Source organism: Cryptotermes secundus, unplaced genomic scaffold (genome assembly GCF_002891405.2).
Source record: "Cryptotermes secundus unplaced genomic scaffold, Csec_1.0 scaffold683, whole genome shotgun sequence".
In the NCBI taxonomy this organism is placed as follows: Eukaryota; Metazoa; Arthropoda; class Insecta; order Blattodea; family Kalotermitidae; genus Cryptotermes; species Cryptotermes secundus.
In genome coordinates, this window is record NW_019729903.1 from 15061 (window position 1) to 29627 (window position 14567).

At 40.7% G+C, this 14567-nt stretch overlaps 1 protein-coding gene across 3 annotated transcripts in view; it reads right to left on the reverse strand.

The window, feature by feature from the left end:
• Positions 1–14567, reverse strand: part of LOC111865787 (neurexin-1) — a gene marked incomplete at its 3' end in the record, with an annotated part of 317673 nt that overhangs the window by 11939 nt on the left and 291167 nt on the right. For all 3 annotated transcript variants that reach the window (XM_033751956.1, XM_033751955.1, XM_023854068.2), the window contains 2 exon segments: positions 1537–1680; positions 12720–12911. In XM_033751956.1, coding sequence (XP_033607847.1) covers positions 1537–1680; positions 12720–12911 — 336 coding nt within the window.

Genomic DNA, 14567 nt, shown 5'->3' on the forward strand with positions numbered 1-14567 from the left:
AGGCAATAAGAACTGATAATTTTCCTATGGTCTCTTTCTTTCAGTATTTTAAAATCGCGTTCGTACAACGATAGTTGATGGTTCTTCTCCGGGAAAATTAGTTCAAGTGTTTAGAATGCTGAAAAAATGGATTTAAAATTATTTAGCTTTAATATAATTACTCTAGGTGCCAGGGTTTCTGGCTGCAAAACCTCAAGTTCATGCCAAGTGAGATTTGTGGTTCTAGAGCAGATTTTCCCTGAGTTTCTTCAGTTATTCCCTATTAATTATCATTCCACCACTGATCCATAATTCTTTATCATTATTCCATGAAGTGAGTGATAACGATGACCAGGCAGCACATTATCACCTGCTTGGTCTTATAGTCTGAGGCTCTATCTCCTGACATTTGGCTAGTTACGGAGTGAGGAAATAGTTTCAAAATTAAACCAGCTTAGCGCATCTTAAAATTTCAATAGAAAATCGTTGTGGTTATCATCATTAGAGGAATTTACAGTAAAAACTTTATTGAGAAACCAGTTTCTGTGAAACCACAATTTTTTTCTAATATAGGCAAACTTCTTAACAAAATAGCTGACTTCAGCGACTTAAAAACTTGTGGAAATGTAATTAGGCCTGCATTTTTACAAAGAAAATGAAGCTTACATAAGAACAATATGAATTTAATGGTGCTGCTATCTACAGACAAGGCATGAATATATATTTTTGGCAAATGTGGACACTGCAATAGCAATTCAAGTATACCTTCCACTGCAGTTATCTTCCACTGCTGTTCATAACTACTAAAATTTCTTTTTATACATTATTTAACAACAATGTCAGTATTTCAGACTATCTAGTGTTGAATGATTGGATGATATTGAATAATAAACTCGAATGGGAGTGGAAGGAAATAATCATGACCTAAGTAAAGGTAGTTTAATGGTATTTGTCTGGATGGTCCAAGGAAGCCCATGGAACACGTCAGTCAGGAGAGTTGGTGTCCAGGTGAGAATTCACTCTGTCACGTTCCAACTGTAATCCACAAGTTTTGCAGTTGGAGCCAAATTGCTTAGTCTTCTAATTCTCTTCTAAGTTATATACTTACTTACTCATGGAGCTGAGCCCTTCTGGAGGAGCTGCCAATTCTGCAGTTAGTCAAGAATTTCCCAGCATTTTATGGAATCCAAAGGTTCATTACCATGTTCAAAAGAGCCCTCCACTGGTCCCTATCCTTAGCCAGATCAAGCCAATCCATACCATCCCATCCTATTTCTCTAAGATCCATTTTAACATTTTTCACCCACCTACTCCTTGGTCTTCCCAGTGGTCTCTTTTCCTTCTAGCTTTCCCAACAATATCCTATACGCATTCCTTGTCCCCCCCCCATTCGTGCTATATGTCCTGCCCACCTCATCCTCCTAAGTTATATAACAAAAAAAAACAAACATTACACATTATACTGTCTATAATATTGACAATTTTCATAAAATATTCTAGATACAAGTAAACGTACACAACTGAAGGAAAACAGACATGCAATTAAATAGCACATACCTTTGCCACATGTGGGCCCTGTGAAACTGGTGGCTGTGCAGTCACAGATGAACCTGTTCCAGCCCTCGGTGCACAGGCCCCCATTCATACATGGCTGAGAGTCACACTGGGGCATCAGAATGTGACACGATGGTTGAATTGCTCCTATAGCAACCAGAAATTATAATTAGTTTATTTAATGATGAGCAGAATGAGTGGGTCGAGGGTTTATGTTCATTCCTATGTATGACTGGGTAAGTGTTCATCTCATCTCAAAAAATTATGCAAAACATTTTGATGAAATTTATTATTGTGGTCTTTACTACAATTTGCCCAGTCTTATTGTTTCCTAATTTATATGAAACTCAAATAAAGTTTTATTATTTTTATCAAATATTTTATAGAACATTTACAATCTTATGTTATAAATTTGATTAAATATGGAAGATATTATGAAAATGTATCGTCTTATATTACACATTTCATCAAATATGTTTTATCTAACAGAAAATCGAGCACCTTCTGGGAGAGGTAGACACATATATATCTATTGAACTACATGGTGTCATATCCCAGAAGCCTGTCAGCTTAATGCTCATCATGGTGAAAATGACAAAATCCCATATAGAAATTCCATAGACACAAGTGAAATAACATATAAAGAACATAAATTTGTATAACTCTGAGAACTGTAGAAGACTGAGGAAGGTATCATTTGGATGTGAAACTGTGTAGCCTGAAAGAAAAAATTGCCACTGTTGTGGAGAGATGCTGCCTTTGACTTCAGGCCTACTATGAATTACATGTTTTATGCCAACACTCATTTGGAAAGACTGAAAGAAACCATGAAAAACCTCAGCCACATAAGACACTTAAATACACTGTGTGGAAAGAATTAATAGCTTCTGAATGGTAAAGCAGATGGTACATATAGTTACCTCTGATTTAAAGTTTTTGTGCATTCTTGAGGCATATGTACTCTTTGTGGTCATGGTAATTTCGTGGAGAGAAATTTCCCTTGAATTACAATGTAGCAAGTAACTCACTAGCATGCTCCTTTTAATTTGAGGGTTGCAGTAGGCAGAGCCACAAGACAGCTTCCTTCTGATAGATGGAACACTGACAGCAGTGGAACCGCAAAGGATTTGCTGCTAGTTTATTTACTTTAGAGCGCAAATTCATGGACAAAAATATCTGACTTCTCTCTCTTGTCTCTCTCCACCTATAAATTATCTGTTCATTGTTAACCACATCTCTTCCATCTCTTGCTTCACTTTAATCACACAACCTTCATTATGTCTATGCAAAGGCAGGCTGCAAGTGACAGGAAATACGTCATATTTCAACCACATATAGCTAGGTTTGTAAGAGTTGACTTTGATGAACTTTGTATGCAGCAAGATGACATATATCATGGCTCTAAGAGACAGGGCTGTTTATTCTCTATAGTGTTTTAACTACGTCTAGATGATGCTTCTAAGCGATCAGCATAATTCCATCAGAGGCATTAAAGCTCTGTTACAGATAATGTATATCCTGTCTCAGACATACTGTTCAGTTTTGTATAATTGAATCAATATTTAGTCACACACAAATTGTTTTCTGATGCATAAATCAACGAAATATTTTATATATTTTTGTGACAAACATCAAAGAAACAAGTTATGTATAAAGTAGGTACATATATTCTTTTGTTTTATATTTTACAAACATAACTCACTTTTAAAATAAATTTTAGGTACATGAAGAAGTTAGAAAAAATAACTTAAAATATCTCATGTAATGTCAATATTACGTGTATATTGAAAATAAAGAAAGAAGCTCGCTGATCATCTGCTATAAATCACCCTCATACTGGTACACTTTCCGCTTCTCTATTTTCCCCTTCAGTTGTTGAAATATTCTGTTCATAGGAATGTTGATAGTTACAATTTTCAGTACAAGCAAGTTCTTTGGAATAGTTAAAAACGTCAGAATAGCTGGAAGAGAATAGAACAGAAGGCAGAAAGGACAACCTCAAGTGCTCACTTCCCCATCATCCGTGGGGCGTCTTTCCATGGCCTCAGCATAGTATTTTATAACATAACATTACTTTAAGTGATATATAGCATAACCTTCAGTATGGTTTAAATAACATCTTGGTGCTCTCAAACTGCTTTATTCCAGGAACTCCCTTAACCCTTTGAGATATTACTGACCGACTCCTAAATTGCTGCTGGTCCTCGCCAGTACAGTGATTCTTGGTTCTGAGTCCCATGGGAATGATCACAATATTTAAATATCTGAGAGCTCTGGGAGCCTTCCAGATAAAACCTTTTGAAACATTAAATTAGACTAAATAATATATATATATACTGTATATGTGGGGTGCGCGGTAGCTAGTTTGTTGAAGCACTATGCTACAAGCTGGAAGGTCGCGGGTTCAAATTCCGATGAGGTTATTGATTTTTCTATTGATCTAATCCTTCCAGTCGCACTATGACCCTGGAGTAGACTGAGATTTTAACAGAAATGAGTATAAAAAACCTTCCCTGGGATAAAGGTGGGCCGGCACGTAAGGCTGACAACCTCACCGCCATTTTTGAGCCTATTGTCTAGAATATGTAGGCCCGCACGGCCTGCTACAGGAATAGATTTCCCTTTATCTTTTAATACTTCACGGAAGTGTCTGCACTCTGTAGGCAAACGGGGCAATCCAGCTTAGGAAAGTAACACAATTCTTCATGGTTTCCGCCTGTCTCTACAGGCAAATGATTAATATCTTCGACTCCCTTCACCAGTCATCTTACCAATCATCACTATACAAGGTGTGTCCCAAAAGTCATGAAATATATTTCTCTCCCGCGCTCCTACTGGTCGGAGCGACCTGGAACCGGTTGGGGGGGGAGGCCTTTAGCTTCACAGCGCGACCAAGGTCAGTCTGCTCGAGCATCGGAGGCGTCAGTATCGCTGATTTAGTGCACCTGTGTTTTGTGACCACGTCACGGCGCGCGATGGCGGGTACTTTCGAACAACGTTGGGCGCTCAAGTTCTGCACAAAGCTCAACAAAAAAGCTGCCGAAACTGCTTAAGCAAGCCTAAGGGGAGTCTGCTCTATCATATGTGCAAGTTAAAGGTGGGTGAAGAAGTTTAAGGAGGGCCAGAAAGGAGTGGAAGATGACCCCCGCTCTGGACGGCCATCAACAAGCCAAACCGATGAAAATGTGACTCGTGTGCGTGATTTGTTGAATATTGACCGTCGAATGACTGTCCGGTTGTTAGCCGACACTCTGAAGATTCCAAAAACCGTTGTGAATCGCATCGTTATGGACGAATTGAACATGCGAAAGGTGTGCGCCAAGCTGGTCCCCAAATTGTTGACGGACGAGCAAAAGGCCAATCGAGTGCTGATCGCGAGTGAATTGAAGGAACGTGTGGAAATTGAACCTCATTATTTAGACTGTGTTATTACCGGTGATGAAACGTGGACATTTGAGTACGACCCAGAAACGAAGCGCCAGATTGCTGAATGGCACACCTCGGCTTCCCCGAAGCCGAAAAAGGCGAAGATGAACAAATCCAAAGTGAAAACAATGCTCATCGTCTTTTTCGACGCCAAGGGTGTAGTCCACAAAGAGTTTTTATCCCAAGGACAGACCGTCAACGCTCCCTACTACGTGGATGTTCTAGAAAGATTAAGGAAAAGGGTCATCCGCGTGCGAAAAGACATCGCCGCTAACTGGCGGCTGCATCATGACAATGCGCCCAGCCACACGTCTCTGCTCGTCCGTGAGTTCCTGGCGAAGCACCACGTGGCAACGCTGCCGCAGCCACCCTACAGCCCCGACCTAGCTCCGGCCGACTTCTTTTTGTTCCCGAGGATCAAGACTGCACTCAAAGGACGCCGTTTTGAAAGCATTCAGGCTATCCAAGCGGCCGTGACAACAGCTTTAAATGAGGTTCCCGTCGAGGCCTTTGATGGGGCGTACCGGGCATGGGAGAGTCGGTGGAAAAAATGTGTAGATGCTCATGGACAGTACTTTGAAGAATATTAACACTTTGTACCGATATCATCAATAAATTAAAAAAAAAATATATATATATTTCATGACTTTTAGGACACACCTTGTATGAAGTAAAGTAAAAGTAAAGCTATCCCTGTACCAGGCCGTGAAGGATGTTGAGGGTCCCACACTATCTAGTCAATCGGCTCAAAGATGGCGGTAAGGTTGTCAGCCTTACGCGCCGGCCGCGCTTTACTCCGCAGGAAAATTACGTGTATTTTAATTAATTCCTGGTACTCATTTCTGTTAGAGGCTGAGTCAACCCCAGGGCCATAGTGCGGCTGGAAGGATTAGGTCAACTGAAAAAAAATCCAATGACATCATCGGGACTTGAACCCGCGACCTTCCGGCTTGTAGCATAGCCCCTCAACCAACTACGCTACCGCGTGCCCCCATCATCACTATATAGTTTGAACTATTGACAGTGCAGTGAAATATGACTAAGCAATAAACAAATAAACAGACACATTTTCTTGCTTGTGACATCTGAGTTATATATTTAGTCCATCGTAAATATTTGAATTTAACAATCCCAATAAAAAATTGAATTATAAAGTTGCTTTTAATAAAATTGAATTCATTCATAATATTTTCAGATGTATTAGTGAATACAGACGGAGTTGGGGTTGGTGAATAGATTTATTAGACACTCACAAGCGTAACTACAAGTAATTATAACACTCTCACTGGTTTACAAACTTTAAAAATTACTCTAACTACAGCATACAAAATAAAATCTTCGATGTCTGTTTTCACTAGGCATTTCCTGGTAACGAATCTTAGCTGGTTAATACTCAACTACTGAACTCTGAGCTTTCTTACGAAGGAATCAATTAACTCACAAACGAACTCTCTTTTATAACTTCGGGGCGAACCGAATATAAGTCAGCATGTCTTACAGTTACTCTGTTTTTCTCTTGCTACGAAACATGTGTTTGGCGAGCCGTTGGCTAGCAGTGGACTTCCGCTCTGACTACACTATTCCTGTTTTCAGGCGTCATGTCACAATATTGTTCTTCGACCGTATGATGGAATATACCGTCTGTATGATGTATGCAGAGTTTTGATTTAAAACAATGCCAAAGGACACAAACTATAACTCGCTTGTAACGCCGTGTACTTTGGAAGGGCATGGAAGTTTCGGAGGGACACACTGATTTCACTTTCAAGCCAAGTAAGAAACAGGCAGTAAGTTAAGTTTAAACTGCCGCCAGTTTCTGTCGGTGTCTTGCTTGACTTACACTTCTACCCTGAAGATGGAGGAAATATATCCCTCCAATATCTCTGGCTGTCTCTTAACTTCAAGTTTTACATCCAAGAAGACTGTACTGTTCATAGTCACCGCTGTGTGTTCAAAATATAAAATTAGAAGTGTAATGTCTTTTGGGATGTGACGCCGTTTAGTCTGGCAGATCTTTAACAGCATTTCGGAGGAATCTTCTGCCTTCATGTTCAGGGTAGAAGAGGAAATGGATGCAGAATGATCCACCAAAACATTGGTAACTATCTATCAGGCTTCACCAACTCTTTCATCCCTGTCGACAACAATTTTGACATAAATTAGTTGCTCTTTTTTTAAAGTTTTCTACCCACAACGGCGCCAACATTCTGCTTAAAGAAATGTGGTGTAAATCCTTCTCATGTCAACATATTTAGAATTGTGTTTTCGACAATATTATCTATGATTTCCGTTTTTTTTTCATTTCTCCCATGACACTGAAGATATGGACAATACCGGACGACATGACCACAGCAGTCCTGCATATCTGAGTAATAAATCACTCCAGATAAAACGAAATGTTGAACTCAACACTTGTCCACGGCTTGTTCATCAATCATTATCAAATTCTGTTCAGTATTATACGTAATACATCCTCGTCAAAACTGACAATTTTATCCAGTGTGTCCCAGGAGGTCATAGTATCGGTGATACTAAGCAAAAAAGTGTATATGTACATGTGTCCTATTCCGAAAGGTTTCCGAGATAGAGATATTTCACTGTACAGTTACAAAATTAATGTTAAGAAAGAGATATTACGTACTGTTTCAAATACCGGCATTTATTGTTCAAGTGACAAAGTTGGTACAGTTTGCCTACATTCCATTCGCGGAGACGAGAGAGTCCTCGTAAACAAATGCACGCGGTGTCTCCTTCGCTCTTTGAATGAAATCATGCAGCGATCACGTGATGCGTGTATCATTGTAGGGGCGTCCAAAGTTCACTCTTCCGTCTGAATGCAGGTTAACGTGCGTCCGAATGCAGTGCGTACACTGAGTAACTGCGCGCTTTGTCTACTCCTTGCTGTCAGCTGTGGCGACTCGGGGCTAGCTTTGTTTACGCTAACTGTCTCGTCTCCGCGAATGGACTATAGTATAATCATATTTTCGAAAATCCCACCGTCAGCATCAACGCAGTTTGTAACGTGTGTGAGGACATGGCGTGTTGCTCGTCTGTGTACTGTACAGTGTACTGTACAGTGAAATAGCTCTACCTCGGTGCAACTCGTGTGAGGACATGGCGTGTTGCTCGTCTGTACAGTGTACAGTGTACTGTACAGTGAAATAGCTCTACCTCGGTGCAACTCGTGTGAGGACATGACGTGTTTCTCGTCTGTACAGTGTACAGTGTACTGTATAGTGAAATAGCTTTACCTCGGAACACTTTTGGAGTAGGACACATGTATGTATATATACAATTTTTGCTTAGAATGACCGATACTATGACCTCCTGGGACACTCTGTATACATTACACCAGTGGCTGTAAGCTACTGTCACACAAAGTTTAGTTTCCTGGGACACTCTGTATACATTACACCAGTGGCTGTACGCTACTGTCACACAAAGTTTAGTTTGTATGATTTCCTTGTCACATCCGAGTAAAAAGGACATTCATATCCTCTCATCTGATACGTCCTTAGCCTTGGCAGTGAATAGCTCAATGCAGCGGCATGGTTTTTGTCTCATATTCGGAAGGTGCCGGGTTTGAATTTCTCTTGGGACACTGGTTATACCGACTGAGGGTGTATTGTGGGTTCCTCAGAAACTCAAATTCTGGGATAGTACCTCAATTAGTCCATGGCCGCTTTCTTCTAAATCCTACCCAATTCATCTGTTATCCTACTATTCAGTGGTATATAGCCTAGTTACTGACAACACCACAAGAACGACCAACTACTACCAACTTATCACTGACCACATAATGAATATAGGTACATGGAACAGATGAAAATGAAATATCATTGGCTGAATGGTCGGCGATGGCACAGAACGAGTTTGCTTTCACAGGCAACAACCGTCAAAAAGTGACCGTCAGAAATATCATTACATAATTAGTCTAATCAGGATGGGATTTTCTCTTGTCGTTACCTTCTCATGTCGTTTACATGGAAACGGATTGCAAAAGAAATGTATCTAACACGACGTTTTCTGTTTGGCCCATAATGAACTATTGAGTGGACTGAATTGGGCAGCATACTATCACGTGATAAAGTGACTATGATTGGGGTTTGGATTGGTAACCGCATTTATTGCACACTTACACTCGTAACTACAAATAACTACGACAGTCTCACTGAGTTGCACACTCCAAATATCATTGTAACCACAGCATATATGTATATAAAGTCTTCTCAGTTTACTATGTCTTTAGCAGTCGTTGGCCGGTGACGGACCCCAACAATGTCCTCTGCTTCCGTGCTCGATTTCTTACCGGCTGGCGACTGTCTCACAAATAAAATTAAATAAAATCTTTAAATTCTCTTAGTGGGGGTTGGAGTCTATCTGGGTCTACTCGGCACGGCGGCCACTGATTGGCCTATTGTACCTGCCCCGGGTGATTATGATGATGGAGAAATTGGTGGAATGAAGATTGACAGGGGAAACCGAAGTACTCGGAGGAAACCTGCTCCAGCGTCATTTTGTCAAATCCCACTTGGCCAGAGCCGGGATCGAGCCCGGGCCGCCGTGGTGGGAAGCCAGCGACTAACCGCTTGAGCTATGGCGCGGTCTGTCTCGCAACTCATTGCTCCAACTGCCCTTCTTATAATATCTCAGCACGGACCACATAGATAACACCCGTTCTCTCTTAATGTTTCCAAATGTTGCCGTGCAAATGTGCTTGTTTCCGAAGCCGTTACTCATGTTGTATTTTTCTTATCTCCTGATCGTTGCCCAGCAGCGGGTTAAAATGCAACAATATCAAGGCATGTTCTGGATGATATTCACCTAAATTGTTTTAATATGAAGAAGAGAGAGTAAGAGGAGGAATGAGAGAGATGGAATAGTAATATAGGAGAAGGGAGAAGTTATTTGACTTGCTTGGTTTGTTTGCTTTCGACCCTGAAGATGGAGGCGGTATATTTCTCTGAAAAGTCTCTTAGAGGACAGTACTATTCATAATCACAACTGTGAGAACCTCGAGCCACAATAATTCTCCATAATTCCACTCACATAAGCCAACACAGAGACGTTAAGACCATGTCAGATAGACATTTTAAAGATTATTATGAGCCTATCATGTATAACACAGCCTTCAGTATTACGCTGACAAGACAACATAAAAAGCGTCTAGGATCCAACAATCACTCACTTCAGCATATTATTCATTTTAAAGATTTCATATTTAAAAACAGATTTAATTTATATTATTGAAATATTTTAAAATATTTTTTTGTAATTTATGTAAAATTTTCTTTAGTAGTGGTTACCCCTGAGCGTAGCAAAATGAGGGCAGAAACGCGTTCGGCAACATTGATTATTTAATCGTTTAATATTTAATCATCGGAGTCCACACTTAACCACGAACGGGAACAACTTAAGAATTAACATCCTCACATAAAGAAGTACACAACACACTCCAAAGAGAAAACAACTCAATTATGACAGAACATAAGGGCAGCAACAAGAAACAGGCATAACAAAACTAATAACATCATACGCGAGCGTCACTCATAACATTTAAGAAAGACGGCCCTTTAAAGGCCGTGGAGGCCCATAGGGGTGTGAGACGTCGAGGCTCCCACATCTTCTAGACAATCGGTTCACAGATGGCGGTGAGGTTGTCAGCCTTACGCGCCGGCCGACCGCCCATTACCCCCCAGGAAATCCCTGGCACTCATTTCTGTTAGAGACTGAGTCGACCCCAGGGCCATAGTGCGGCTGGATTGATTAGATAAATTGAAAAATCCGATGACCTTATCGGGAATGGAATTCGAAACCTTCCGGCTTGTAGCATAGTGCTACGCTACCGCGTATCCATGCGTACCAACGAATCCCGGAAGATACGAACGTATACTATACACGGTAAGAAACACGGAAACTAACATCGTAACAAAAATAGCGGGACGTGGATAGCGCAACAGGAAGTAGGGGTCACGTGAACTCTGCGGTCTCGCGAGTGACGTCACATACCCCCACTCCTTCCACGTCACAATATATATTTTTTTATTTAATTTGGTTGCTAATTTACAATCTACTCTAGTGACAGCAGAGTAATAAGTAAATGTTCAAGTGTCGTAGTAGCTTGTTGTGATTACCATCCGCTGATGGTCTTCACACGTCTCCTAGGTTAGGTCTTCCGGCCAAAGGCATTGGAGTCTTCTGTTCGCCGGGGGTTGAGCGGTGAGTTCATTTGTTAGATATTTGTCGTGGTCTACGATGCAGTCTCTATATTTGGTGGCTTTTTTGTTGATGACTTCCTTTGTGAAGGGTTTAATTGGATACGAACCATGGGGCGTTTGTTATTGAGCGTAGCATTTTTGACTGGAATGTTTGTAATACTTTCATATTGGAGGGTTTACTGCATCCCCACAGTTCAATCCCATGTGTCCAGATGGGTTTTAATATGGTTTTGTAGATTAGGAGTTTATTTGCCGTTTACAGTTGGGAGTTTTTGCCTAATAGCCAATTCATATTTCTTGCTTTTGTTGTTAACTGCAGTTTCTTAGCTTGGATGTGAGCTTTCCATGTTAGTTTTTGGTCTAAGTGGAGTCCGAGGTACTTGACTTCGGACTGTTCAGGAATTGGTGCGTTGTTTCTTGTAACTTGTGGGCACATCCTACGTTTGGTGGTGAATGTTATTTGTGCTGATTTAGTATTATCCACTTTGATTTTCCATAGTCGTAGCCACTCCTGGAGAACATTTAAGTAGTTCTGTAATGTTTCAGACGCTCTATTAGGGTTTGTATGGGAGGACAAGATTGCAATGTCATCTGCAAATGTGGCCAGGGTTATTTCTTGTGACTGGGGGATATCGGAAGTAAATATCAGGTATAGGAAGGGGCCAATGATGCTACCATAAAAATTAGCCAGGATTACAAGTATCATAATGATTTTAACAATTAACACTAATATGGAACCATATTAAGATATTTCAATAACGAGTGACGTATTTAAAAATACTGCCTGATGATGATACAAATAGGCGTCGAAACATGTAGCAGTCACTAAATATAACCAATGTAACTCAGTGATATTAGATTTGTTGAAATTTTTACAAATCTGTTATGGTGACGGTCAAAAATAACACATCATTAAAATTTGGGCACCCTTATCGGAAATTTTTTATCTATCTCAACACAGCCACTGTGTACTTTGACAATCATATGATACCCATAGACGCCCTATGTTTGCAAAATTCCGTACTTCTACTGATATCAAAGCAGATGATGCATTATTTATTCTTAGCAAGGAATATAATTCAGTCTCCTTTCATTTCGAACATAAATGGCTCGTTGCACCAGCCCAAGTGACAGATGACAGTCTGAGCCTTTCGTGTTATGAGAATTGACAAAAGAACTCAAATCCAAAATAAATCTCACGGCCACGTCTTCACAATGAGAGGCTGACGATTAAAGATGCAACACAGTTGCTGCTATTTTAAGGGCGGCCACATACCAACTGCAAGACAAGCATCAAGACATGAGACAAGACGCAGTCTTACTTCATTCGTGATTCGTTAGCATGAAGCTGACGTCAGCATCATGACTCAGACAAGTGTGAGGCCGTTTTCATAATCTCATTTGTGTCAACTGTGCTCCTTTTTTGTGTCATGTCGCAGACATTGTGTCTTGACTGTTACATGTCTTGACGCATGCCTGTGTGCGGCCTACCCAAGGATTAAGAGTCTAGATGCATAACAACGTGGACCTCACTGTACATACCGGAGTCTTGCTGGCGAGCATATCCCGCGATGTCAATGGGGTTTTCGTTGATGACGAGATCACGCATGCAACCCACATAACCATGACGTAGTACTCCAGCCCACAGCACTGGGGGCACCGTCAGAGGGGCGGTGGGGGGGCCTACACCTCCGATAAACAACGGTCCCTCCAGGTCCAGCCGGTTAGATTCTCCTGCAACAAAACATATCTTCTGTAAAGCGCGCTGGTATCTACAAATGTAGAACACTGAGTAAGAAATATGCTGAAACAGGGATTGCATCAGACAGAGAACAGAAGATAAATATGGTCAGGGAACAAGGAAAACGGATAACTTGTACTGAGCAGGCAATAAAATCATATTATTTTACCCTTAAATGACCACAGTTCTAGCTGGAAGGCAGGATCTACACATAAACACTCAAGTAGATCCTTAGCAGTGTCCTAGAGTAGACTTTTTGTTTGAATTTCAGACTTCGACACAATTTTCTATGCAACTTAATTTATGGAAATCATTCATTGTTATTCGTTCTTCCACCGATAACAATTTCCATCAATTTACCCTTGTGGAATCACACATTCAGATGACTCATCTATTGTCGATCTTTTTGTTTATTTACAGTATCTTTCATCTTTCCACACTTACTTATTGTTTCTACTTACTTGTCCCATTCATTTTGCATCCATCCATCCATCCACCCATCTTCCATCCATACAGTCAACAATCTATTGCCACTTACTCATTCGTCTCCGTCTTAATGCAACTTACAACTGTTCACAATCTCTCTATAATTTAAAACTAGATTTAAATTACGTTAATAATTTCTATATGCTTCGGCCTTACTTGGCCATTTTCAGGCAACTGTTCACTTTATGAAACCGTCGTATTGCACTAGATTATTTTCATGCTACTATAGCAAGTGTCACGTAACTTCGAACAAGGCCAAGAGTAACCTTGAATGCGCAGAGAAACATTTCAGACAGGGGGGTGGGTTCGAGGGTATTTGTACAAACAATTGGCCTCTTGTCACTTCTCACACCCTCGAACCCAACCCCTTGTCTGATTTTTTTTCTGCACATTCAAGGTTACTCTTGGCCTTGTTCGAAGTTACGTGACACTTGCTATACGTATCGTTGTTCACACTAAAAAGTTTTCGCTTCAGAACGAATCTCTCTCTCCGATCCGCGTTATTTTCCTTTTGTGGCGTCCATGTTTGTGTCCCCTTCGTACGTATGTTCCCACTAGTTCGTCCATACTTCATACTTCCTCACATTCATCTTCTCTACTTATCCACATGCTTATCGATTCTTTATCACTGAATTCGTATGCTCACTTAGAATTTATTTTTGCTTTTGTTTACCGTCCACCCTGCAACAATATCAGTATTTAAAATTCGTCACTGCACTACATGTAGCGCACTACTCGGCCATCACCAGGTGCCTTGAAATTGGGGGAACCGCTGTGCCTTCCGCGCTACTGCGATTCCTGTTCTCGTATTCATAATATTTTAATTGAAGTTCCTCCATCCTTGCCTTTCGGTACGCATGTTGTCTGTCTAGTGTGCAGTGCGGATACCAACTCCAGTAGGGTGTTAAAATGTAACATTATTGTAGCATGTAGAGCTGTTACTATGCGAGATAAGCAAATATACCAGAACCGTTTTTGAGCAACGGCTCGGTAAACAAGTTTCCGTGACAATGGATGCAATAATAGAGGTACTGTTGGAAAACGGCGTTTCCTACTCTGTCCGTGCAAAGGGGTTATATGGAGGACTATTGAAGTAAGAATAGTTCAGTTGGGAGTCGAAATTTAGAGAGGACTTGAGCTCGAAATCAGAGGAATAGCCATTG